Source organism: Neltuma alba, unplaced genomic scaffold (assembly GCF_004799145.2).
Source record: "Neltuma alba isolate B1F8T4 unplaced genomic scaffold, ASM479914v2 tig00002907_pilon, whole genome shotgun sequence".
Taxonomy (NCBI): Eukaryota; Viridiplantae; Streptophyta; class Magnoliopsida; order Fabales; family Fabaceae; genus Neltuma; species Neltuma alba.
Window position 1 is genome coordinate 99,382 of NW_021633066.1, and position 25,247 is coordinate 124,628.

The 25,247-nt window shown below is 32.2% G+C and overlaps 2 protein-coding genes across 5 annotated transcripts; both read right to left on the bottom strand.

Annotated features, from left to right (window-relative positions):
• Nucleotides 1-739: 739 nt before the first annotated feature.
• LOC114739774 (agamous-like MADS-box protein AGL21) lies at nt 740-5,233 on the bottom strand. Its single transcript, XM_028927849.1, has 4 exons — nt 5,052-5,233; nt 2,799-2,880; nt 995-1,056; nt 740-845 (listed from the first exon to the last, which is right to left on the bottom strand). Exons 1-4 carry the CDS (start codon nt 5,231-5,233, stop codon nt 740-742), a joined length of 432 nt encoding a protein of 143 aa, XP_028783682.1.
• A 10,229-nt stretch (nt 5,234-15,462) lies between these two features.
• On the bottom strand, nt 15,463-23,936 carry LOC114739773 (agamous-like MADS-box protein AGL21). 4 transcript variants are annotated; one of them, XM_028927847.1, is made up of 9 exons: nt 23,926-23,936; nt 23,551-23,776; nt 18,607-18,688; nt 16,766-16,827; nt 16,553-16,652; nt 16,414-16,455; nt 16,243-16,326; nt 15,869-16,023; nt 15,463-15,494 (listed from the first exon to the last, which is right to left on the bottom strand). In XM_028927847.1, exons 2-9 carry the CDS (start codon nt 23,730-23,732, stop codon nt 15,479-15,481), a joined length of 723 nt encoding a protein of 240 aa, XP_028783680.1. In that variant the 5' UTR covers nt 23,733-23,776; nt 23,926-23,936; the 3' UTR covers nt 15,463-15,478. The 4 variants fall into 4 exon arrangements, 2 of the variants coding, with proteins under 2 accessions (XP_028783680.1, XP_028783681.1); XR_003739639.1 differs by lacking the exon at nt 15,463-15,494 and having other exon boundaries at nt 15,963-16,023; nt 16,112-16,326; XR_003739638.1 differs by lacking the exon at nt 15,463-15,494 and having other exon boundaries at nt 15,971-16,023; nt 16,120-16,326.
• Between the last annotated feature and the right edge of the window lie 1,311 nt (nt 23,937-25,247).

Sequence of the window (25,247 nt, forward strand, 5' to 3'; positions counted from 1 at the left end):
TTGTGCTAAAGCAGCCTTAATCTGTCATAAAAATTAAGTGCTTAAGTTGTTGTAATTCTAAAGAATGCGTAATATATACACATACAATTTAAGGGATGTGATATACCCCAGCTCCATTGCTTTGGCTGGTGATTCATCAGATTCAGATTGTGGCTGGCTTAGCTGAAGATGGATAGTGCATGTGGGATTAGGATTCCCATATTCCTCATTCACAACCCTTGCTTCAGAAATCTAAGGAAAGGGGCGGGGACGAAGTCTGTGAAAACTTTGAAGGAAAACTTGAAACATTTAGCTTTTAAATAAGTAATACACGCTCACTATATAGATGATGTCTTCCTCTTGCCTCCTTTGTTGTTGTGGAATTGAAGGCAACCTTCTTGATCTGTAGTACATTTTATTACATGATTTAATTCGATAAATGTGTTTTATCAACTCACCTTTGTCTGTAATTCTGCATTTTCTTTACTAATGGCTTCTATTGTTTTGTGGAGTTGAACATTTTGTTGGCGAATTTCATGTCCCTGAAATAGAATAAATAAGTTATTCAGAAATTGTGGGGAGTCCTTTCTTACATGGTGGCAAGATCAGAACCAGAATTCTTGAATACATTGTGTTGTAACTCTTTAATCTCATCGGTTAAAATTTGCTCCTACAGACAAATTAATGATCAAGTTCAGGTTATTATCATATATATTTGCTACATGCTAAATTGAATGCAGATATGAATCGAAATTATCTATCATACCTTCTTGATCTGGACATTTTTTAACCTCATCTCTAGTTGATTTTCCAAAGTTTTCAATTCATTAACTCCCAAACCAGAAAGTTCTTCTCCCGCAACTCGCCTACATGTCGAAAAGGAAGTAAGTTCCTTCTGGTTTACTAAATTGTTTCATTTATTTTCAGAATACATTATAGGGGGAAAAAATCGGAACATATTGCATTTAATTTTGAAGAGATTGTATGATAGTTGAGCGAGTTCAACATTTTGTACCTGTGCAATTCCTGCAACTGTTGAAGTTCTTGCCTCAAGATCGTTGCTTCTCTCTGCCAAAACTAACAAGTGCAGCCACAGAAATAACTGTTACATTCAATAAGGAGTGATGCAATGGAAGAAGGTATGAGAAAAGTAGTAATTCGTTTATTATATTTGGAGATGGATGGAGTATGTGATAGGGGGATTTAGTGGAACTAATAGGGGTAGTTTTATGACAACTTTGATTCTTTAACGACTGTTCGATTACTTTTATTAATACATGAAAATTAGTTAGACATGACACATATATTTAAGATTTAAAAAGGAGTGTATTAAAGGACCATAAAGACCTTTGTAGGATGTAACTTATGACACTCCCTCAATTTCTATCTACAAGATAAGATTTCGTAGGGCTTGTACCAGTGTAGAACTAGAAAAATAGAAGTTTAAGACATGAATTAATTTAGCTTAACTTGTGTCTGAGAATTAGGTAATTTTATCCTTTAATCAATAGAAATGGAGGGAGTAATAGATACCAAAAGAACAAAATAGGAGGTTGTATGAAAGGTCATAACAGAGGGCGCAGAGGTTTGTGTTTCGGATTGTGTATTACTCCCTTCGGTCCTCTTATAAGTAACAACCACCCAAATCACACAAATAAAAATGCTAGTTAGACATGATTAGAAGCCAAAAATGTGTAAGGGATACTCCTCTGATCCTATTTAAAGGGTAAAGAGAGAAGACATTTTTTGATAATATTTCTAGGGCATTAAGAGAAATTTTTTGTATGAGTGTATAATTTTACTCTTCATTTATTATTGTGTTAACTTTGTTCACATGAGGTATAATGTACATTAAATAGGAATAAAGTTAAAAAGTTATTGAATTTTAAATGATAGTTAATGAAATTTAAGATTTTTCTTGGTCTGTATAACATATGTTGGAAGTTACTTATAAATAGGATTAGAGGAGTATAATTTTTGTTCAAGAACACCTTCATCAGAGAAAATGAGTGGAAAAAAGAAATGAGATAAACATGCAATTAACTGGATGTAGAAATGAAAAAATTGCATTAAATTGTTAGACAAACCCAAATTGTTACTTATACATAAGACCCACCCTATGTGAGAAAATGTTTCTTATAAAGAAAGGCCAGACAGAGTACATAAAAAAGGACTGGTTCTATGAATAAACCACTTCTAACTTCCTAATCAAAACTAAGAAAAGGTAGTTAGATCATCAGTATTGCTTAAAAAAATGTAAACTATACTTTCCAGTTTACTCTATTAAATGCATCATATCTCTAACAACAATCATATGTTGTTTAAGTCAGTTGGGAACACATGTTGGTTTAGTCAGTTGCTTTGCTGAGACGTTTGTGTGTTTACAAGTGTGGCCAATGAGTATGGATGTGTAACTTGAAAATTCAATACATAGAATGCAGTTCTTTGTCTCTTCTCTCATGTTTCCTTTACCTCTGTTTCTCTCTAAACCACTTCAGTTTCTATGGTAATATCATTAGATCATGTATTTGATTTGGTGCTTCCCTTATAGTTTCTAAGTCTCATATTTTTTCCCTCTATGGTAGAATTAATGTTTCCATTTTTCTATAGTTTTTCTCTTGCTTCTAAATCCTCCCCTCCCTTTTATTTCTCTCTTTCTGTTGTGTAATCATGCTTGGAGTTAAATATAAAATGTGCTGACAATTGCAAATATATATATATATATAAACTAACAATGAGAATTATATATGATTTATGAATTTCTAGTAACTACACATGACTTTTATGCAGAAATTTGACCTCAAAAACACTCAGTATACCTTGGCTTCTGAAGCTGGATTCACAAGCGGATTGTGTTCGTGATCTTTCTGTTTATTATAGCGGTCAATAATTGACTCCACGCTGCCATAAATCAAGCAGATGGATATCAAGTTTATGTAAATATCTGTAATGCAATCCTTTATTGTACCCTGAATATATGTTTCAGATAACATTTTAAGTGATTTGACTCTGAAAAAACTTTATTTCCTTCCTATACATTTAGATCCACTTAGCCTAACAAGCCTTAAACATACTTTTTGACCCAAAATAACAAAAAACAACATGAATAAATATTCATTCAGATATGTATATACATATGTATATGTATGCATCATAATTCATTCAATAATATTAGAAGACTGTGTTAAATCAAACAACGAGATCATTGTGCCCATACACTTGTATAATACAACGTTTTACTCTAAGGTCACTTATCAGAGCTATTCGGCCATTTAAGAATCACTTGTGGCCCATTATTTAGTGTACCCTGAAAAGACCAAAAATTTTAAAACTTTTTCTAAAAGTTGGATGTTACGCATAGGAAGCGCTTCTCAAACATTTAAACATTTAAACAAACATCCTAAAATTTCTTAAAAAGTTTTTTTTTTGGTTGAGAAAAATAAGCTGTTCTTTTCACTAAATGAGCTGAAACAAATAGACCCCTATTGGGATAAGTATTATTGTGCACAACACATATATCCGCATAAGATATTGTTCATAATATAAATAATACTAACCCTATTCCTATTATAAGTCACATTCTATCAGTTTCTATAGTCCAACGTGTATCTCGTGCTACAAAATATCTAGAGCATTTTTAGATGTATCACCATCATCTGGCAAGACTAAACTCAAAGTTAATTAAATACAAATTAGTTAGCCCAAAGGTAATTAGGGCATATTTGTAAAGATTGTCGTTATAATTTCTTATGATATCTAGCTCTAAATAAAAGATCTAGTTTGTGGGGTAATTCGCACTTGTACTTGTAATGCCAAGAAAAGACTTTTCTGTTGGCTAAGATGATGACTCTTTTTATGTATTTCAAGTTTGGGCTTATGCTTTTCGTAGGGTAGAAATCCAAATTGTTCACAGAAGATCCTAAATCTTTCCTTTTTTGGGCTTATTCTTTAGCTAGTTGGTGGTTTATTTTATCATCTCGGCAAATTTTTAGGGCAACCTTTTGAGCATGAGATATGAGCTGTCCATAGCTTAGATAGATGTTCATATGGAATTGTTCCATTTGTGTTTGACGTGGATTACAAACTAGATTTTATCTTTAAGCCTGGAGGCAGTATTGAATAAGAATTAGTTATTAAAGGTTCATTCAAAACTTTGATGCTCTGATTGATTGGAAGAAACTACCAAATACTGCATTGTTTTTATCCATTTGTAAATTTAGCTTCAATTATCTCTAAGTACCGCTAACCCAGGCCATGTTCAATCAGAAGATTGTAGTTTGAAATCTTTTATTTATCATATGTTGCATATATACTATCTCATGCACAGCTTTTTAAAGTTTTATTTATAACCGAAGCTAGGTTTTATTAATGACCTGTAAAAAGAACACAAGCGAGAGAAAAGGCGACAAACAAGAATTAATGAAAGATCAACCAGCAGAACGAGTAGTTTCTGATATTATTCTATCAAACCTATAGGCAACCATATAATTGAGAGGAGAAAAAGAATAGTTAAACAGACAAATCTAGAGCATCATTTAAAAGCTTGTAGATACTCTTATACTATCTCTGATCCTAATTATAAGACCTTGTTTGTAATCTACAAATGAAGTCTTATAATTAGAATAGGAGGTAGTGTGTGTGTGTACACGCAAGCAGGAAGATATAAGAAAATGGATAAAGTATATTTCTTCTATAGTACCAAGAACCACACTGTATATCTGACCGGATATCATCACATTTTATGTTGGGATGATTCAAAAAGGGAAAAAAAGAAAAAAAGAAAAGAAGCAGATCTAAAGGCAGATCAATTACTTCGATCAAAAGGAGACAGAAGCACAGATATTCTTAGTACTACTAAGGTGGGAACAATTGCAACCTAGGATTTGAGGCCTCGAATATACCTCCCTCTAATACTCTTTATGGTGGTGGTGATGATGATGGTATTATTATTATTATTAAGAAGGTGGGAACAAAGAGGAACGTAGGGTTTGGAACCTCTAATGATACCCCCCCAAAAAAAAAAAAACTAATGCTCTTGGTGATATGATGATGATGATGAGCATAAGAGGAACCTGGAGCTCCCATATTCATAGAGTCTGCCAGTGCTAGAGAACACAAGCACCCCAACTTGTGCGTCGCAGAGGATCGCGAGCTCTCTTGCTTTCTTAAGCAACCCACTTCGTCTCTTTGAGAAAGTGACTTGCCTGTTTGCTGAATCCTCTATCCTCTTAATCTCAATCTTTGCTTTCCCCATTACTACAACTTGGCCTGTCAGATCAGCCACACAAAACAATATTCATCAAATTAATGGCATTCTTAACCATAGATAAAACTGCAAAAATAAATAAATAATGAGAAAAATAATAAAAATTGTAATAAACAGCGCATATGTGTGTGCAGTCGGCAAGCCGGAACTCACAGAGCAATTGAGGAAGACGAAGAAACAGAAGGAGGAGGAGACTAGGTTCTTTGGTAATGTCCTAATGAGAGAGGCTTTTTGATGAGCGGTGCCCTTTGAATTCTTATATTTGCAAAGCGTCATGTGGGTTAAAAAAAACAAAAACGGTTTCTGGTTTTTCGGTAAATGAAAAAACCGCTAGTGGTTTTCTTTTAAAGGAATTGGCCATTGGTCCCAAACCAAACGCGTTCAAGTTTGGATTAGGTTGACCGTCAGAGAAATCCCCAAAAGTGGATTTTTTTATATTCTTTTATATAACAGGCGTTTTTTGATTTTGGTTACTTAAATTTAAACTCATGGTTTTATTAAATTTAGTTTGTCTTAAAATGTTAGTCACTGAAAATGCAACTCATCCATGATGTTAAAAGTGGTAATCTGTGCTTACTAGATGGCACTTAATTGGATTTTGTATGGACAATGGAATGTAACATAGTGAATAGCTCCTGAAACAAACAGCGAGGAAGAAAAAATGGGGGCCCAAAAATTGTGTTTGAGGATCGGTTCTTTTTTTTCTTTTTGTTATCTACATAAGATCTAGTTATTTGCCATCCGGTGAGTCCATGTCATCACTTTAATACTATTTATAACATTAGTAGATTTTAATACCATTACACCTATGACGACTAACGTTTTAAAACAGATTAAAATCATAGATTTAAAATTTAATGAACTAAACCTTAAATAGGTCTAAATTTACGGATTAAAAATTATATCAACCATAATCAGAAGAAAATAAAAAAGCCATATTTCCATTCTCAAGTCAGCACAGTCAACCCGCTGTAGATTAAATGTTAACAAATGCTTCTTAGGTCCTTTAACATAACAAATCCTCAAAATAAGACCCGAAAAATTGCAATTTAATCCTTTTAAGCATTCGATTATTTCACGAATATATATGGCATTAATTCATTGATTAATATTACTAATCCTTTTAAGCCTATGAATAATCATGTCCGCTATGGCTTCTAATAAGATAATCTTATCTATTCAGTAACTACTGAATTTTAAGTCTTATATATAAGCCTAACATCAAGGAAAACTCTGACAATTAAATGATGAGTAGTAAGAGTTTGGGTTCTTAAAGCAAACGGTTAGGGATTCAATTTTTTATTTTTCTGTATGAAGCAAATATGATATGCTCTTTGCCAACGAAATTTAGACAACATGGTCACCGTAAGATTTTCTATATATCTCAACAGAAACATCAACATCAACATTAACTTCTCCAAACCTATCAATTAAAAAAAAAATCAAATCAAAAGTTCAGCTACGTACGTACGGAGCTAGCGTAAATAAATGTTCAAAATTCAAATCATCATAACATAAAAAATAATGGAATCTCATACCCTAGCTTTGAATATTTAGTAGCTAGACTACCTAAACGAAAGAGTGGCAATTTAAAAACTAATCAAGAAGATAATGAAATATTCATTATATTTCACGAGGTCACAATATAAATACCCAAGGGGGAGGTTTGGAATTACTTGGCTATTCGTTATGAATAGCCAAGTGTCAATCATCAACAAATGATGGACATATGGTTAAAATGTGTCGTCCTAGTTTCGTAAGACTAATATCTTTTATATTATTCCAACAACGGAGATTCACACATTCTATATACCCTCCCTCTAGTTCTTAAGAGAATTTTAGGAGGAAACAACAATCTTTTATTTAAATTATTTATTATAGTTTTTTCTATCCTTGTTAGTGGGAATATTTATAAGCAACACCAAAGTGTTTATTATATTACACATTATTAAGGGAGAATTTCAAACACAAAACTTTTGAATTTCAAAATATCAAATCAGTCTTGTTTAGTGCACTTTAATAATATCACAACATATTTTTTTAGTCATTACTAATTTGAGATTTTAAAATTTTAGAAGTATTTTTTTGGAAATTTTTCCAATTATTAACGTGGTATTTTTTTCCACAAAGGAATTTAAATTTATAACATATTTATTGATTCTAATTATTTTTAAATAAAAGTACGGGAGACAGTAGTTACTGTTGCATGTTGTTGTCCAACTTGCCTCATCCCCCTTTTTAATTAGTAATTAGCAAAAAGTAGACTGACAACAACTTGCCTGCTACAAATAATATATTATTCGTTCGTTTGCGTTCACATTGAGAATCTGACAATTTGTTTCTCGGTTTAAACAATCCTAGATTAATCTTTGTTATCTAAATTTCTCGTGCATCTCTAGTAAAAACATAATTTAAGAGATCCGCCATGATGGAACTGTGAAGAATAGAATCAGAACCCGTTAAAGCGAGTTTCATAGCAGAAACACACAGCTTTATGTTGGTTTTGGCCATATATGGTTTAAAGAGTTTCTCCATTTTACTCATTTTAAATAAGAAATATTAAGAGTGGCTAGTTTTCGATCTCTTTCTTTCCTCTTCATTTCATTATGTTTTGTATTATTATGGCTGGTAGTCATATCCGGTGTGTCAAATAATATATGTTTCAAATATGGGTCAAACATGAAAAGTTGAGGCATATACATGAGCTAAATGAGATACTAGAGTTCAAGTGAATCCAAGTATGAGAGAAAAGTCTAGTTGAGATAAAAAAACATAATTTTAAAAAAAATTTGCAAACAAAATAAGTATAGAAAGTTTGCTCAAAAATTTAGGAAAAAAATCAGGAACTTAAGAAAATTAGTAAAGAGGTTTTCAAGATAATTTTGAGATTTAAAAGGGGTATCGATAATGAGAATGTTCCACAAAGTGGGAAAGTGAATAAAAAGCCCATTCTTGGCTAATTAAGTAGTACTTAGCCAAAATTCATAATTTTTAAAATCATGTAAAGGTCCCCGAATAATTAGAAAAAATTTGCAATAATTAATTTTGGGGGAGAATTGTTTCCCAAGAGTGGAATATTATATTCGAAGTTTAACTTATTTTTGGAATTTAAAATGCAATTTCCCAAAAATTAAAACAAAAATAGGCAGGGGTCAAATTTTAAGCTGAAAAAAACTAGATAAATTCTTTTTATGAGGAGAATGAATTTTTGGAAGAGATACATGGATTTTATTTGTTAGAAAAGTAATTATAAAATTTAATTCCATATATATCAAGAAATAGTCGAAAAATTCCAACATAAATCCAAAATTTATAAAAACTAATATCCAAGGCCAGATTCCCGAAGATAAAACTGTGGCCTATTTTAAGAAAGGAAGGACCATATGTATAGACCTAGTCATTTTACCAAATGATGCTCAATTTATAACATAATGTATTAACCTCGCTAAAATAATAATTATTAATCGACCAAACTAGCTTTCAGAAACTTGAACTTGTCTGTTTGCTGAGCTATGTTTATTTCTTCCTCTTAGGCAGATTTCTTTTTCTTTTCTTCATCTGATATTGCGTTTTGCTTAACGAACTTGAGAAAAAATGAGAGCTTTGTGCTGCTCGGTTGGCTCAATATATAATTACACTGCCTGATTCAGCCTGCGTGCTTACAGAATCAAGGCTATATTGATGTAACCCATTGATTCTACATTGTAGATGTTTAAATGGGCTAAATCATGCCGGCAAATTTGGGGTTTTTAGTTTGATTATATAAGAAAATTTGTGTTTTGGAAGTATTACAAGGGCTTTATTGATCCATGAAATTTACTGTTTATACACAAGTCTTGACGCACTGCTTATGATGTGATTACCACTGACATTATTTTCTCACTTGCTGAGCGTTTTATGGCAGTAGATATTCAATGTGCATATTTAGTATCTATTCTTGGACAATCGACTGGGCATGCTCAAGATGACTTCTATAGATTCAGCTGAACAGTTTTAATCCCCAACAACAAGATTTTATAATGAGCTATGAAAAAACTGACTCTCATGCCACTTATTATTGTTTAGCCATTTAAGAAGTACCTTTGAAAACTGAAAAATTTTAAACCTTTGATTAATACGTTGGTTACTATTCACTGTATTAGAATGGGATTTTCTGAGAAACACTGAGAATCCATAACTAATTCAATTTAGTTCCAAATTTAGTGGTTCATAGGTCTTTATTTAGATTTTGAAAAGCACTTTCAAAGAAAAATAATTCTCAATTAAACTTTTGACCCGTTTCTGCCAAAAGACTCCCATTACTCAAATCTGGACAGCGCATTTTTGCGGAATTTTTCTGATTTCCAGGTCAAGTTTGAAAACTCATCTCTTTAGGACCCATTTGGAATAGCAGTTTTTCAATCATGATTTACAAAATATGAGATAAGTATATGAGAGAAGTTTTATCTTGACTTACGTGAAATGTGCTTATAAGTGATTCTAATCAAGCGCATATACGAGCTACCCCCACTAATTCTGAAGGATCATTTGCCATGTTCTCATCATTTGGCTAATGCTAGCCTTCCTTCTCCTCATTATGGAGGTTAGATACATACCATTACATAAATTCAGTCACAACAACTTAAACGAATATATAAAACGGCCACTTAATATAATCAACATTAACAAAATCAAAGCAAACTTTTTAAGAACTTCCACCTTCAAACTTCCTCCACTAGCTTGCTCTTCCCTTTAAAAGTACTTGCTCCTATTCTAGGCACATGGAAGAAATTAGGGGTGATAATTTGGGAGAATCTTAATAGCAATCAATTTCTCAATGTCATTCATGCTGATAAGTCACACAAAGAACAATACCTTACTTTGATGAACTAAGTAATGCACATGGCCACGGCAACAAATTGAGCCAGAAATTTACATATTCTCATGCTTATTAACTACAGCAAGTAGGGTTGCGCATATAACCTGGAACCCGGTCTGACTTAACCTAACCTGATTTGTTCCTCTCTAAACTAATCAAGAAAAAAATCAAATATAACCTAGAACTCGGTCTGACTTAACCTAACCTGATTCGTTCCTATCCAAACTAATCAAGAAAAAAAATCAAATATAACCTGGAACCCGGTCTGACTTAACCTAACCTGATTCGTTCCTGTCCAAACTAATCAAGAAAAAAAAATCAACTTGATATAAGGATACTAGACTAACCAAGTCGGGCTGACTGGTCAGCTCAAACCAAGATTTGAGTTAATCCTTTTGACCACTAGGTCTAGTCCAACTTAGTATATTTTAATTAAAAAACAGAGAGAAAAGAAACCTCGCAGGTAAATAAAGAAAATTATTCCCATCTTGACCCACTCTCTTGTCTCACCTCTCTTCCTCACTTCCCCTTTCCCATCAACTCTACCCCACCCAGTTCTTTCACCTTCTCTCATCATCACTCCCCAGTCTCATTAGCTCTTTGAAACTATTTCTTTCTCCCTTGATGAATAAAGAAAATTATTCAAAGAATACAAAGTAAAAAAAAAAAGTGCTGCTTCTCTTCCATCATGTGAACATTATGCTAATTTGTGTTCAGATCTAAAGTGGCTTGGTTTCATTCTCACTTCTCTTCCATAGCTTCATAAAGTTCTTGTTCGTCTTCCAGCTTTGTTCATTCTTATTAATTTGCTGTTGCTGCTTTTTCTTGATGTTCGCCTCAAAATTCCTTAGTCCTTCGTGCATCTTCCATCTTGGGTTCTTAGATTTGGACTTCAAGACTGTCTTCAACTTCATCTCAGGTCTGGATTTTGTTGGAGAAAGGAGATGGGTTTTTGCATCTAAACAAGGACGTGGGTTCTTTGATTTGGGTTGGATTATTTTTTGAATTTTTCCTTAGGTTTTTTAATGGAGAGCAGCTCGAAAGCCCCATATAACCAGGTCTACTCTGGGTAAGGACTGGACTTTGCCCAGGTCAGATTGGATATGGACTACTTTTTCTAACCTGATGCTATTTAGACTGGACATCAGGTATAACCCGATCCAACTTGGTCTTTGCATGTCCCTAACAGCAAATATGGCACAAACAACCATGCAACAAACTATGCATGAAAATATGAGAAGTAAAAGGTTGACGACCTCTTGTACTGATGAGAGCCTTTGTCGTTCGCCTTGGAGTTCCCAATCAAAAATAAATCCAAGCAATACAATATAGTGCAAAACTCGAGTCGTTTTACTTTGAGGAGCCTTTATTTGAAATCCTAAGCAAACTAAGTATCAAAAATAAAGAATTGACTTAAAGAGGGATTGATTTTCTTTTTAACTGACTAATTGGCAAAATTTAAAAGGATGCAAAATGAGTAAATAATTTTTGGATTTTTAATTTATAAAATGGATATGAATAAAATAAGCAAAGTGAGTAAACAAGTGACAGCAAATGGAAAAGCAATCCTCTAGCACAATGATTAAGGCTATCATTACTTCAATTAATTTGGGAGTTAGCTAAATTCAAAAGACTCTAAGGGCCACCCCCTAGACTCGGTTTAATTAGAATAATCAACACCAAGCTACCTTGCATATTAATTATTCACAATTAAACTGTTTCAGCATAATTAGTAAAAAAAAATCAAAGAAAAGCAATTAACATTTTTAGTCCAATAACCAAGCCATCTTGAATTACCACTAAATGTTCACAATAATTTCAAAACATAGTCTGACCCAGTACAATGTAAAGAAATTAAAGCTAATTACAGCATAATGTTAAATGCTAATCAAAGATTCCAACAACTACAACCAATCTCAATACAAATATAAATCATTACAGTCCATTCAAACATTATAAAATTCATTCTAAGACCTAAAAATCACAATTATAATGAAAGAAGTAAAGATTAGAAGAGTCGAAACTCCCCTTTGAAGCTCTAAGTTCAAGCCATAACCATTGCTCTAGAGAATTAGAAGTCAGCCACAGTTTGTCATAGTGAATGCCACAATCAACATTCTGCTGCAAGCTACCATGGAGGAACGTCGAAGAGGAAAAGATATTAGTGACAGTGAGTTATTGGGATCTGACTGCAGCTTCGCGTTCTCTGCTTTGCTCCCTCTGGTTCTGTCACTCGCCGTCTTCTCTCTGCCACCAGTGAGAAGACGCAGAGAAGATGAATGGAGATGATGATGAATAGTGCCGTCGCTCTCTCTTACTGTGCCTCCTTCAGCTCGTGGGTGTGTGTTTCTTTTTATTTTTTTCTTTTCACCGCCGCCACCCAGCTCGCTCTCTCTGCGTGTCCCCGTCTCTGCTTCTCCGGATTGTGAAGATGATGATGACTAGTATATTATTAGGTTGGGGCAAAACGTTATTATATATATTTGTTTTCTTTTTTTTTCTTTTTCTTTTTTTTAATTTTTAAATTTTCCAAAAACCTGCAAACAAAATTTAAAAATAAGGTAGCATTAATTGTCCTCAAAAATCAATTACTCACAATTAAACCAAAATATGACAATTTTACCCCTATAAAATAATATTCAAAATAAAATATATTAAATCCATTAACAATCAATTAAGGCCAAAAAGACTAATTAAGTTGACAAAACCCATATAAAAGATATCAAAATATATAAAAATAATTGAGTTTGTCATGTACCAACTTCCAACTTACTTCCTCTTCCTTGCTTGATAGGGATATAGATTAATTCGCACAAATTGGTATATTTTAATAACATAGTTAATCTCTCTCTAAGCGCCAAATTCTTATTTTTCGTTTAACTCTATAACCTTGTCCCTTCTTTTTTTTTTTTTGGCCAATTGTAACTTTGTCCCTTCTTACTTCAACTGTTAACGTGACTTCTCTATTCTCTTACTTGGTAATTCCTCTCTCATGCTCACCCTATACAATTTGGCACAAATAATTCGTTTTTAAGCTTTGAATTGCAAAATTCCAGCTCCTTCTTACCCAAACAGAGGCTGAACAAAAACAAGGGAATATTGGAAATTCCTTTGGCACTAATTCCTAGCACTTTAAGCTTCCAATTTTCGAACTCACCATGCTCTCCAACATCAAACTTCTAATAATTATCTTATTACACCACTTCCCTTGCTTTTAATCAATTTAGCCTTTTAAAAATTTCGAACAGTTGAAAATTTTGGAGCTTCAAGAAAACGGTTTTAACCATCATATTGGCGTCTCCAAAGATAGTTTAACAATTTAGAATACTTATTCAGCATTTTTGTTTTTTAAACCATTAATATCTGGCGTAATATCTGAACGTTGGGCTTCTTTGGCCTTGTATTTTGTCCACGCAACCAACTAGTCTAACACTCCCAACAAATGTGCTTTCGATATTCTAACTTGTGTTCTTCTTTTTGCGGGCCTACTACCACCCCAATCAACCACTTATTGGTACTTATTCAATATTTTAAAACATCAAAACAGCGGAGCAACACAGCATCCCATCCAAGTTACAGTTCCTAAAAATCGATCAACGCGCACGCATCACCACAATACATCTTCATAGCTTATCCATTATAGCATTTAAACACCCTTGGCAAACCATTTAAAAAAAAAAAAAGTCAAACGACACTCCCCACGCAAAAAATTCCAGATTCAACAACTCAACTCAAATCAACGTGAATGTAATGAAAACAAGCATCACAAGTTTAGTTCTATAACGGATCGGACTACGTCCCCCATCAAATAACCCATTCTTATCCCCACCCCCCCGGGGCGTTCTTGTATATATTCTTTTTCCGAAATAATGGATCAGGCTTTCTTCCCCCCATTTGGATCAGACTATATACGCTTTGGGCTCTATAAAATGGGCTTGGGCACGGGCCAATTTCCTTTTCGGGCTTAGGGTGGTAAATTGACCATTGTACCCTCTATCGTTACTATTTTTTGAAATCAATTCAGCCACTGTTTAATAATTCTCTGTCTTAATTAACTTCATTACATTATAAAATAATTTATTTAAAATTTTCAAGCCAAACGATAACATCTAATTATTTTTCATTGGATTTGCAGGAGGCCCTAAATTCCTAATAATAAATTTAAAAATAATTTAAGTCACTTGTGGGAAATTAAATTCCTCATAAACTTCATAAAGTCTCAATTAAAACTCTATAAAATTTTCTTAATTTTTGTAGGCCTTTACATGATTTTAATAATTATATTCCCATTAAACCCGTTAAAATTTCATCTGAAAATAAGTTTTTTTTTGGCTAAATTAATTGTTTTTGAGGCGTCATTACCTTAAGTAATTTTTCTAGGCCTCATTGGAAAAAATGAGAATTTCTCTAGGCCTCAAAATGCCATAGGAATCTCTTTTGGATCTTTTAAGATTTTTCTTTAATTTCTGAGCATTTTTTATAATTATACATTGCCCAACAGTTTTGTTTATTTATACTTTTGCCCCTAAACTTATTACATTTTTCAACTTTTGGCCCAAATTAGCTTATTTGACCAGTGATTCAAAATTTAGAGTGTTATAGGTTGGTTATAAATATGACCTTCCTTTTATCCAAAAAAAAAAAATGACCTTCCAAATTTGTATTTACATATAACAAAAAAGTTAAAAAGTGATCTGATGAGTTCATGAGTTTCAAAGATAGCAAATCATTTTTTGAGCCAAAACTAATGAAATCTCCATTATTTCATCTGGTTTGAGTATGTTTCTTGAGATACTCTCTTTCAGAAACATCATTCTTGTATGATTATTGTCTTACTCACTGTAAGACAAGGGTAAGAGTGAAGAAACTCTCTGAGAGATTGTTTTAATTAACTGAAAATTATAAATATAAGTGCTCAGTTTTTGGGCATGAAGGTTGTGTACTTCATGCCCCAGACTTATACTTGTTAATGTCTTCACTCTTCCTCAAGAAAATATCAGCAACAAAATTATTGAAAATGGGAGGTTTACACATCGATGGTTATGTCATCTCAAAAGGACCTAAACAGACCAAATTCCTTTCATTTGATCACAACGTACAGATCTTAAAGACTAAATAATTCAACACTTTGGCACATTTGATAGCTTTATTGTCTAAAATTTACAGAGACATATCCAATATTTAACCAACAACAGAAGTGATTCCCGATGAAACATCAACCCATACCATATATATGCATTGCGCTATTCTGATTCTAACTATCTTGCTGATCGAAGTGAAAAGAGAGATATGATTCCTTATGAAACATCTCTCACAGGAAAGTTGGTTGGTAGCTTGGCATTGAGAATCCTAGACTATCAAAGGGCTAGCTAGTGCTAAAGCAGCTGTAATCTGTCATAAAAATCAAGTTCTTAGTAGGAATTTATGAGAATAAGCAACATATACACATGCAAATATATATTTTCTCCATCTTTTAATATAGGAGCTATTTAACTAATTTGAGTAAATTAATGAAACGAGATAAATTAGTTAATTATAACAAATGTGACTTGATCTTCCTAGCTAAAATATCCCTGTAACATTACATTATATATCAATTTATAAGTTTAGTAAATCAATTTGATGAAAAATGATAAATATCAAAGATAAATTAAATTGAAGTCTTATATTTATGATCAAATCTAACCCCATCGATTAACTCCTATGGTGAGAATTAACCGGGTGTTCAAGCTGTATGTTTATTTCACCAGTTTGAAGGTACATACCCCAGCTCCATTGTTTTCGCTGGTGATTCACTAGATTGAGACTGTGGCTGGCTCAGCTGGAGATGAATAGGTGGATGTGATCCATATTTGTTGCTGACAGACTGTGTAGGATTAGAATTCCCATTTCCCTCATTCACAACGCTTGCTTCAGAAATCTAAGGAAAGTGGCAAAACAAAGCAAACCAAGTCTATGAAAACCTTGAAAGAAACCTTGAAAACATGTAGCTTTTAAATAAATAGTACAGGCTCACTATAGTTGATGTCTTCCTCTTGCCTCCTATGTTCTTGTGTAATAATAATTGAGGGCAAGCTTGTTCGTCTGTAGCACTTTACATGACCTAAATCATAAAATGTTCTTTTTTTAGTCAACTTACCTTGGTCTGTAATTCTGCATTTTCTTTACTAATGACTTCTACTGTTTTGTGGAGTTGCACATTTTCTTGACGAATTTGATGTCCCTGCAATAGAATCAATAAATTAATCAGAATTTGCGGGAAGTCCTTTCTTACATGGCAAGATCAGAAACAGAATTCTTGAATATATACCTTGTGTTGTAACTCTTTAATCTCATCTGTCAAAATTTGATCCTGCAGACCAATTAATGATAAAGCTCAGGTTATCATATTTGCCACATGTTATTAAATTATCTTGAATGTGGATATAAATTGAAATGATCTATCATACCTTCTTGATCTGAACATTTTTCAAACTCATCTCCAGTTGATTTTCCAAATTTTTCAATTCGTTAATTCCCAAACCAGAAAGTTGTTCACCCATGAATTGCCTACACATTTCCCAAAGGAAGTAAGTTGCTTCTGGTTCACTAATTTGTTCCAAATATTCTTGGGGGAAAAAACAGCACATAGCATTTTCCATGTGGAGATCAATATCTTGTACCTGTGCAATTCCTGCAAGTGTTGCAGCTGTTGTCTCAAGACCGTTGCTTCTCTCTGCCAAAACTAACAAGTGCAACAACAGATATAACTATTACATTGAATCAAGAGTGATGCAATTGTAAGAAGGTACGAGTTGTAACTAATGATACAAGCATGAAGATGCCTTTAGGTCCAAATCTCTTTATAACATTGTACAATTACTTCTCAAAAGCATTACATTCTTTTCCAGTATAAATTTAGGAAACTCCATTAATGACTCTCTTTAATGACTTCATTACGGGTATTTTTGTAGAATATTTAAAGCATTGAACCAACAAAAATAAATTTTCTTCTGTACTAGGGAAGGTAGTTATTTGTTGCTTATATTTAGGGATGGAGGGAGTATTTGATAGTGGGATTTAGTGTAAATAACAAGGGTAATATTGAAAAAAGTTAAAATTTACTTTTAGTTCTCTAACTTTTTACAAGATTTTAGTTGGTCTCATAATTTTTAAAAACTATCTTTTTAGTCATCTAACCCTAAAATCATTAGTATCAAATGATTTTTTCTTTCTGTCATATATGTCATTATTTAAACAACTTGAAAAATTAAAGGACCAAAATGAAATTTGCACTTTTTCCTATGAGAACTAATTAAGGTTTTAAAACAAATCTAATGCTTTAACTAATCTTTAAACTACTTTTCTTATTGAGAAGCATGTATGACAGAAGTAACTTGTATGCATTAAAGGACCATAAAATCATTCTAGAATATAACTTATAATAATGCTCCCTCAGTTTCTATTAGTAGGAAACTTTGTAGGGAGATTTGTTTCCATTTATAAGACAAATTACAAAATTTAAGACGTATGTAAAGTTTCTTTTCTTAATATACCCCTATTGGATGTATAAAATGACTTGCGACAAATGTTACCTTTCTCAAAAAATAAAGTGAGCATTAAATAAGGGGAGAACTGGGGGGAAAAAAAAGTAACTAAGTTACATGAATTAGGTGAATCGATTGAAGGGTGTGCAGTAGTTTGTGTTACGTTTTGGGTTGTGCACTGTTAAAAAAATGTTAGAAGCATATATATGATTGTAATGATCTCAATATATGTTTTGAAGACCTTCTTATCCAAATACTGCCTCATCCTATGTATCTAAATGCTTAACCAGAACTAAGAAAATGTAGTTAAATCATTGCTTTTGTCTAAAGGAGTTAAACTTTCTAATTTACTCTTATTAGACGCATATGCTAAAAAGGTAAGTTTGGATAAAAATCAATTAGTTATGTATCACTTGGGGTCCTTTTTCTCCTTCAGAGAGCACTAATAGTTATGTTGGTTAAATTAGTTGCCATTGAGATGTCTGAGTTGTGTGTGTTCTTCGTCTCTTCTCCCATCTCTCCTTGATCTCTGTTTCTCTTTAATTTGTGCCACTTCAATTTCTGTAGTAGTACTGATTTGATCCTAAATGTAACACCTAGTTAATTAATTTGAGTAGATTAAAAATGTTAATTAAATTAGTTAATATGATATATTTTTTCTAAATTCCATAAACATCATCCTAATTCTCTCCCTACCTCTCCTACTTAATTATTGTTGAGAAAATATCAATAGGGTTAACTTGAAAAAAAATTAATAAATATATAAAGTAGGTCTTATATATAGGACCAACATGAACTCCCCAATTAGGTCCTACTTAGATAATGTATTCACTTTTTGCTTCACCAATAATTTCTAAGTCTTATATATCATTCTCTATATTGGAATTGATGTTTCCATTTTATCTAGTTGCTTGGAGTTAAATATAAAGCACACTGACAATTGCAAATACTAGACATGACTTTTATGAACTTAGTACCTTGGCTTCTGAAGCTGGATTCATAAGCGGGTGGTGTTCCTGATCTTTTTGTTTATTGTAGCGGTCAATAGTTGACTTCATGCTGTCATAATTAAGCAGAGAATTCAATCAATAAGATGAAAGTTAAGTTTATGTAAATCTATATAATGCAATTTAATTATATAAGAGATCATGTTAGTATTAATACTTTTTTGGTGCAAATGATTGATTTTTCTGAGTGTTTATCATTTTTTCTTCCTACACATTTAGATCCCTAAGCACATGATGGGGGTAAAACTTTATGAAACAATGGAAAGGAATATGATTTTATTGCAACGCTTCATATCTATGCCCTTGCCTTAATAAAAAGGAAAAGGGAAGCTAACGGAGGTCACACTTGGCAATGCATGATCTATGATTGGTGCTTAAACTAAGCCAATATAATTCCACTTAGCCTAATAAGCCTATAACGTACTTCCTGGCTCAAATAACTAACAACAACATGAATTATTCATTCACATACGACCTCTAGTTTTTCAATCACACATGGTCATGTGTCATTTTTTAAAATATTATCATTATTTAAACTATAAACCTACATACAAAAAGGAGGCCACATGACCATATGTAATTGGAGAACCTCATATAATGGATATAAGAAATTTGATATAATATTTTTGTCCTAAAATATCCCCTTTAATTATTGGTATTGTAACTACCTTTTAATGAAAATCACCCTAACATGTACAATTAATATAGTTAGTTTGAAAAAAGTTATAAATTTTTGAAACAAAATAGACTGAGGTCTTAATTATATTTAAGAGCAAAACAAATCCCTAACTAGCTCTTAGATTTAAGATATGAGAATATGAATATGCAAATCATACTTCATTCAATAATTGGAATAGGATGTAAAATCAAACTAACAAATTAAAGAAGCAAGCGTATTGCATAACAACCATAACCATTTTATAGTGGACATAATATATACTCCCTCTGTTCCTATTTATAAGTTACAAATTTTGAGAGGGGTGTGGTCCATTTTATAAGATTCAATTAAGGTTTGTCTTAACATTTAATTTTTTTTTCAAATTTATCCTTAATTATTTATTCCTTCTCATTTATCATACTCTTTCTCATCACATTTCCCTATTTATTCTCTTTCATATTTTTTGTCATTTATCATAAAGGCATATTTGAAAATAAAAATATATTTCTCACTTATTTATTACTTTTAATTAATTATAACTAATTGTTCATTATCCACAAATTAGTTATTTAACGCGCATAATAAGAATCAGAGAGAGTATTTCAACTTCACTTCATAGTCATGATTTGAGAGGGTCCTACATCACCAATCACCAAATAACAACTTAATATAGATGGGAAGGTCGGCTAGCCAGGAGGCACAAGCACTCTAGCCAGCTTCATATTGATCTGAAAAATTATGGAGAGTTGAATGAGTTTATTAGTGAGGGTATAAATAACAAATTGTCTGAAATGGAAGCGATTCCTAAACAAGAGTTTCTCCGAAAAAACAAGCGTATGCACTGTTTGTTTGAGTTTTAAAAAATAAGTGATTTTCAAATTTTCTGATAAAAAAGTGATTTATTATTTTGATATTTTATGAACATTGAAAGTTATTTATGTTTGTTACGAATATAAAAGAGCAATTTTTACTTGAAAGTAGCTTCTTAAAATATAATTAGGAGCTATTTAAAATAGCATTTAAAAATAAAAAAAATTCTTTAAATTGTTTAAACATTTAAACAAACATCTGAAAATTTCTCAAAAGTACCGATTTTTTAATTAAAAAATCTAAAACAAATAGGCCCTTACTGAGATAACTATCATTGTGCCCATACATCCACATAAGATGTTTCTTGATGCGCTATAGGATCTATAGTTGATTAAGATCTAGCTAGTTAGATGAATATATATATATATATAAACACATATATGTGTAATATGTATTGTATTTTTAACTATTCATGTACATAATACTACCTCTACTACTTGATATAAGAGCTAACTGAAAGGAGGAAAAAAAACAGAGCTAGTTGGAGATTCAATTTGTTCCCTAATATAAGATCCCAAGATCTCAATCTGTTTTGTCTTCAATGTTTATCAATTTTTTCACCAAGCAATTCCTATAGTAATTATACATGTTAAGGAGTTTCTACCAAGAAATAGTTTTGATGCACATAACTAACAAGGATATTTTAGAGAAAACAACATCCATTTATTACAAATATATAGCTCAAACAATTAATTTTTTGAATATCCACAAATTAGTTATTTAACTCTTATATCAAGGATAGGAGGTAGCATCAATATGGCTTACACTTTTGTAATATAAATAATACTAACTGTCGATATTTAATTTCAGTTCAAAAACCACTGTTGATATTTAATATCTTATAAAAAATAAAAATATATATAAGATATTTTAATAAAATTATAAAGATGTGAACTATTTAGCTCAAAATTTAATAATTTAAACTTATTTATATAATTTTTTTGTTAGTTGATATCAAAATAATATTTTTATATAGTATTAAATATCAACCGTCCAAAGTTGATCTAATAGTGAGAATGAAAAAAGAAAAAAAACAAGTGGATGATAAGAGCGTAGGGAGGTTTCCTTTTCAATATAAGTCATATTGCAAAATGCCTAGATCATTACTTTTATTGTCCCCACAAACACCCGTCTTTGGAAAATTGTTTTTCCCTCTAGAAAAAAAAGGATATTAGAATTAAATAGGTAAGGTTTTGGAAAAAAGATCTTCCAGCATTTCAATCTTTACTAGTTGAATAAAAAAATGAAAAGAAAAGTCCATGTTCAAGTACATATTCCACTAAGTAAATCATTAGTAAAAAAAAAAAATGTGCCTAATGTAATATGCAGTACAAGGATGGTTTAGATTTCATTGTTGTAATGAAATCTAAACCATCCAAAACATGGTATGAATGATTTCGATTTAAAATTTTTAATTTACACTTTTTTTAATAATAAATTTATTTTTTTAAAAAAGATTGTTTATTATAACATTATAATTTTTTTAAAAAAATCTAAAATAAGAAAAAAAATTAAATTAAATATGGACCATTCAAAATTAATCTAAGTGATCCAAACTAACTTGAGCATTCCGTGCTCATTAAAAAAAAAAAAAAAGCACGGAATGTACTACAATATGCGCATGCACAGCTTTTTGAGTTTGTATAGGGAAAGGGTATCTGTGATCTTCTAATAACATATTACCATGAGAGAATAGAGAAAACAAAAATGATTGGGGGAAAACTATAGAGAGATGGACAGAGGGCAAATTTCAGGCCCACTCCATTTTTTTTGTATAACACCCTCCTAAATTCCCTTTTCTTTAGTTTTCAAATACGATTAAACTTAAACTTACAATGTTTCTGCTTACAGCAGAATATTCATGCTATTTGGTTATAAGGTCATTGACGCTCTCTAAATACAAAAAAATTTGTTAACGCAGCAACTTCAACTTTTCAGATTCCTTTTCAGAATATGTCACTGCCAATGCTTAACGTCTTCTATATATCTTTGAACTTTAGAAAGAGTAATTGTAAATGAGTTTGCCAGTCTGCCTATGTGGCTAGTGTACACTTTACAGGATAGGTCTTACTATTAAGAATATACTACTTCTGATCTTAATTATAAGACCTCATTTATAGACTACAAATGATGTCTTATAATTAGAACCGGAAGTAGTGTATATATATGTAATGAGGAAGGAGGAGTTTCTGATATTCTATCTAGCCTTGCTATACTGATGACATTACGATTCCCACACCTAGCTTACGCATGCATGTGGATAATACTCCAACACAAACACACACACATATCCTCTTTTCATATTTTTTTGTGTCGTTTCTTTTGGTTTTTTAAGCTTAGTAGCAAATTTACATTGCATTGATCAGAACAAGAAGACTACTAACAAACAATAGCACTTAATATAAGCATAGATGGTGTCCTGTGTGGCATCCAATAAAGATATTCAAGTTGGTAGCCAAGTCCTACATGGCAGCCATGTCATATGTGGCATTCACAGTCATCAGAGTGGTGTCCATGTCATCCAAAAGCGGTTGGTTCAATCCCAAGATCTTCTACATGGCATTGAAAGCCCAACCACTAGAAGTCCAGTAAAGAGGAAAAGTATCAAGAGGCTTGAAAGATCATTTGAGTACACAGCAAAGCATGAAGATCCGTGAAGTACTAGTGGGGGTAACATAATTAGCATAAAAGAAGTTGAATAAAGAGTGCTATTCAGTTTCTTGTACTTATATTGCTTTTTTGTTGTCTTTTTTGGATTGAATATCTCGTAATAATTCGGGTTATTTTTGTGGCTTTAAAACCTAAGATTTTGTTTAGTGTCCAAATATGATTATAATCTCTCAGTAAAATTTTCTTATGCAGCTAGCGTGCCATATTTTTTAATGAATGATTCAACCCAAAATTCTAACACCTGTTAATTGTTAACCTAAGCAAGCATATAACAGGTAAAAAGGAAAAAAGAATAGCTCAATATCCAAAACTAATTAAAGCATCAAAAAACATATTTTAATGGAAAGTGATCACTGCAAAACCACAAGAGAGAGAAAAAACAGAGATGACGACATACAGCAATCTTTAATGCATCAATTTCAAGCTCGCAGATGCTCTCCAATATATGCCAGTGGGATTATATTGTTTTAAAAAAAGACTGCTAATTTCTTCTGCCACCGTTCAGATCAATCTGAATGAATGTCATCACATTCAAGATTTTTTTCTTCTTCTTTTTTTGGCCTTTAAAACAAAGGAAGGAGTGTAGACTAGAGGCATATTATCTAGACCAAAAGAGAGTAGCAAAAAGAAAAAATGCTGTGGTAGCTTTTGAGGGGGGGGGGAGAAACAAAATAATAAATAAATAAATAAATAATGAAGGTGGAAAGAAGAGGAACCTGGAGCTTCCATATTCATAGAGCTTGCCGGTGCTGGAGAAGACGATGACCCCAACTTGTGCGTCACAGAGGATGGCAAGCTCCTTGGCTTTCTTGAGCAAACCACTTCGTCTCTTTGAGAAAGTGACTTGCCTGTTTGTTGAATTGTCAATCCTCTTTATCGCAATCTTCCCTCTCCCCATTCTTCTAGGGCTTCTTAACACCTTCACCTTCCAGATCAACCAAACTACAATCATCCTCAAATGAATCAGAATAATGTTCCAAAATCACAGATAAAATAAAACTCAAAAATAATAATTATTATAATAATCGTAAAAATGAGATCGTGATGATAATTAATAGTGCGTATATGCTCGAGAAGAAGCTGAAACTTACAGAACAATTTGGGCTTCTGAAGAAAGAAAACCAGAAGAAGAAGACGGTGAGGATGAAGATGAAGGAGAAGAAGAAGAAGACGGCTTCCTTTTGGGAAGGTCCTTATGAGAGAGGTGCTTTTTATGAATGATGCACTTTGAATACTTTATTTGGAAAGCTTCAATGGTTCGGTATGGTTTTGTTTGTCTAGTAACCCGTATCCCTTAAAACAAAAAACAAACAAAAAAACCGGAAAACCGGTTTTCGAGCAGTCAAAAACCGCTAGTGGTTTTTTCTCAAAGTTCCTTTGGATCGACCAAATTTACCCTGACGCTCGAGCATTTCTTAGGTGGGAACCAGACGGGGACTTAAAGCTGACGAGAGAGACAAAACCGGACAGGTGTCTTCCGGAGAGAGCGAGTGTCCGTCGAGTAAACCATCTGCGAGTGAGTAAATGCGTTTCCTAGGACAATCGGGGATCAGGAATTGGGGAGTTCGAAAAGCGATGAATAAATTGGATCATCTTACGAATGGGAAAGTGACACGTGGAATAATAAAAACTGAGGAGCGTATGGTTGCTGCTTTTTGGTGATGGATTTGGTCAGAAGTGGCGAATTGGGAATGACTATTTGGCGACGCGCCTCCATTTTAGCTAATAAAACGGCCGTCAGACAAACTTTTTTTTGGGTTAATTTTGCGATAAATTGAAATTTTTATAAGAGATTTTACACATTTTTAAAATAAAATTATTATCTATTTTTTTAAGTATATTTAAGAATTTAAATACACAGAGAAATAAGAGTGGAAAAATTTTAATAAATTTTATTGAAGTAGGACAATCTTAAAAAATCATTAAAAAATAAACATATTTAATGAGAATTACTAATTTTACTAATTTTTTTAATAAAATTTATTGAACATTTCTCATTAAAAAAATCCAAATGGAGCTTAGCATTGTCTCTTTATTGATATGTGGCAAGTTTAATATTGTCTTCTCATCATCAAGTTGTTGGTTGAGATAGTAAACAATCTCACCTCTGTAAAGAGGAAAACATAAGTTTAAATCCTGAAAAGCGTATTTGTTGGGAGAACTTTAACTTTTATACTCCAAGTTCGATAAAGATTAGTCTCAAGTATAAAATGACTTTAGAATATTCTAAATTATATCAAGAAAACATATTGTCTCTTTATTAAAAAGAAGTGATATTGCCATTTTAAATTAAAATGTAAAAAGAAAAATAAGAAATTTATATTTCTGTTAGAAAGGAAAAGTCAAAAAAGTTGGATCAGCAAATTATGTGCTGTGCAGCAATTTAAGCTGCTAGTGCTTAATTTTTGTCCAC

Excerpts from the sequence above, each read along its gene's own strand:
- LOC114739774 (XM_028927849.1), bottom strand. The coding sequence starts at position 5,233 with ATGGGGAAAGCAAAGATTGAGATTAAGAGGATAGAGGATTCAGCAAAC. Across the intron at positions 2,881-5,051 it reads TATGAATATGGGAGCTCCAG|CGTGGAGTCAATTATTGACC; the intron begins GTTCCTCTTATG and ends GATTTATGGCAG. Across the intron at positions 1,057-2,798 it reads ATCCAGCTTCAGAAGCCAAG|TTTTGGCAGAGAGAAGCAAC; the intron begins GTATACTGAGTG and ends TGCACTTGTTAG.
- LOC114739773 (XM_028927847.1), bottom strand. The coding sequence starts at position 23,732 with ATGGGGAGAGGGAAGATTGCGATAAAGAGGATTGACAATTCAACAAAC. Across the intron at positions 16,828-18,606 it reads ATCCAGCTTCAGAAGCCAAG|TTTTGGCAGAGAGAAGCAAC; the intron begins GTACTAAGTTCA and ends TGCACTTGTTAG. Across the intron at positions 16,327-16,413 it reads TTAAAGAGTTACAACACAAG|GGACATCAAATTCGTCAAGA; the intron begins GTATATATTCAA and ends ATTCTATTGCAG.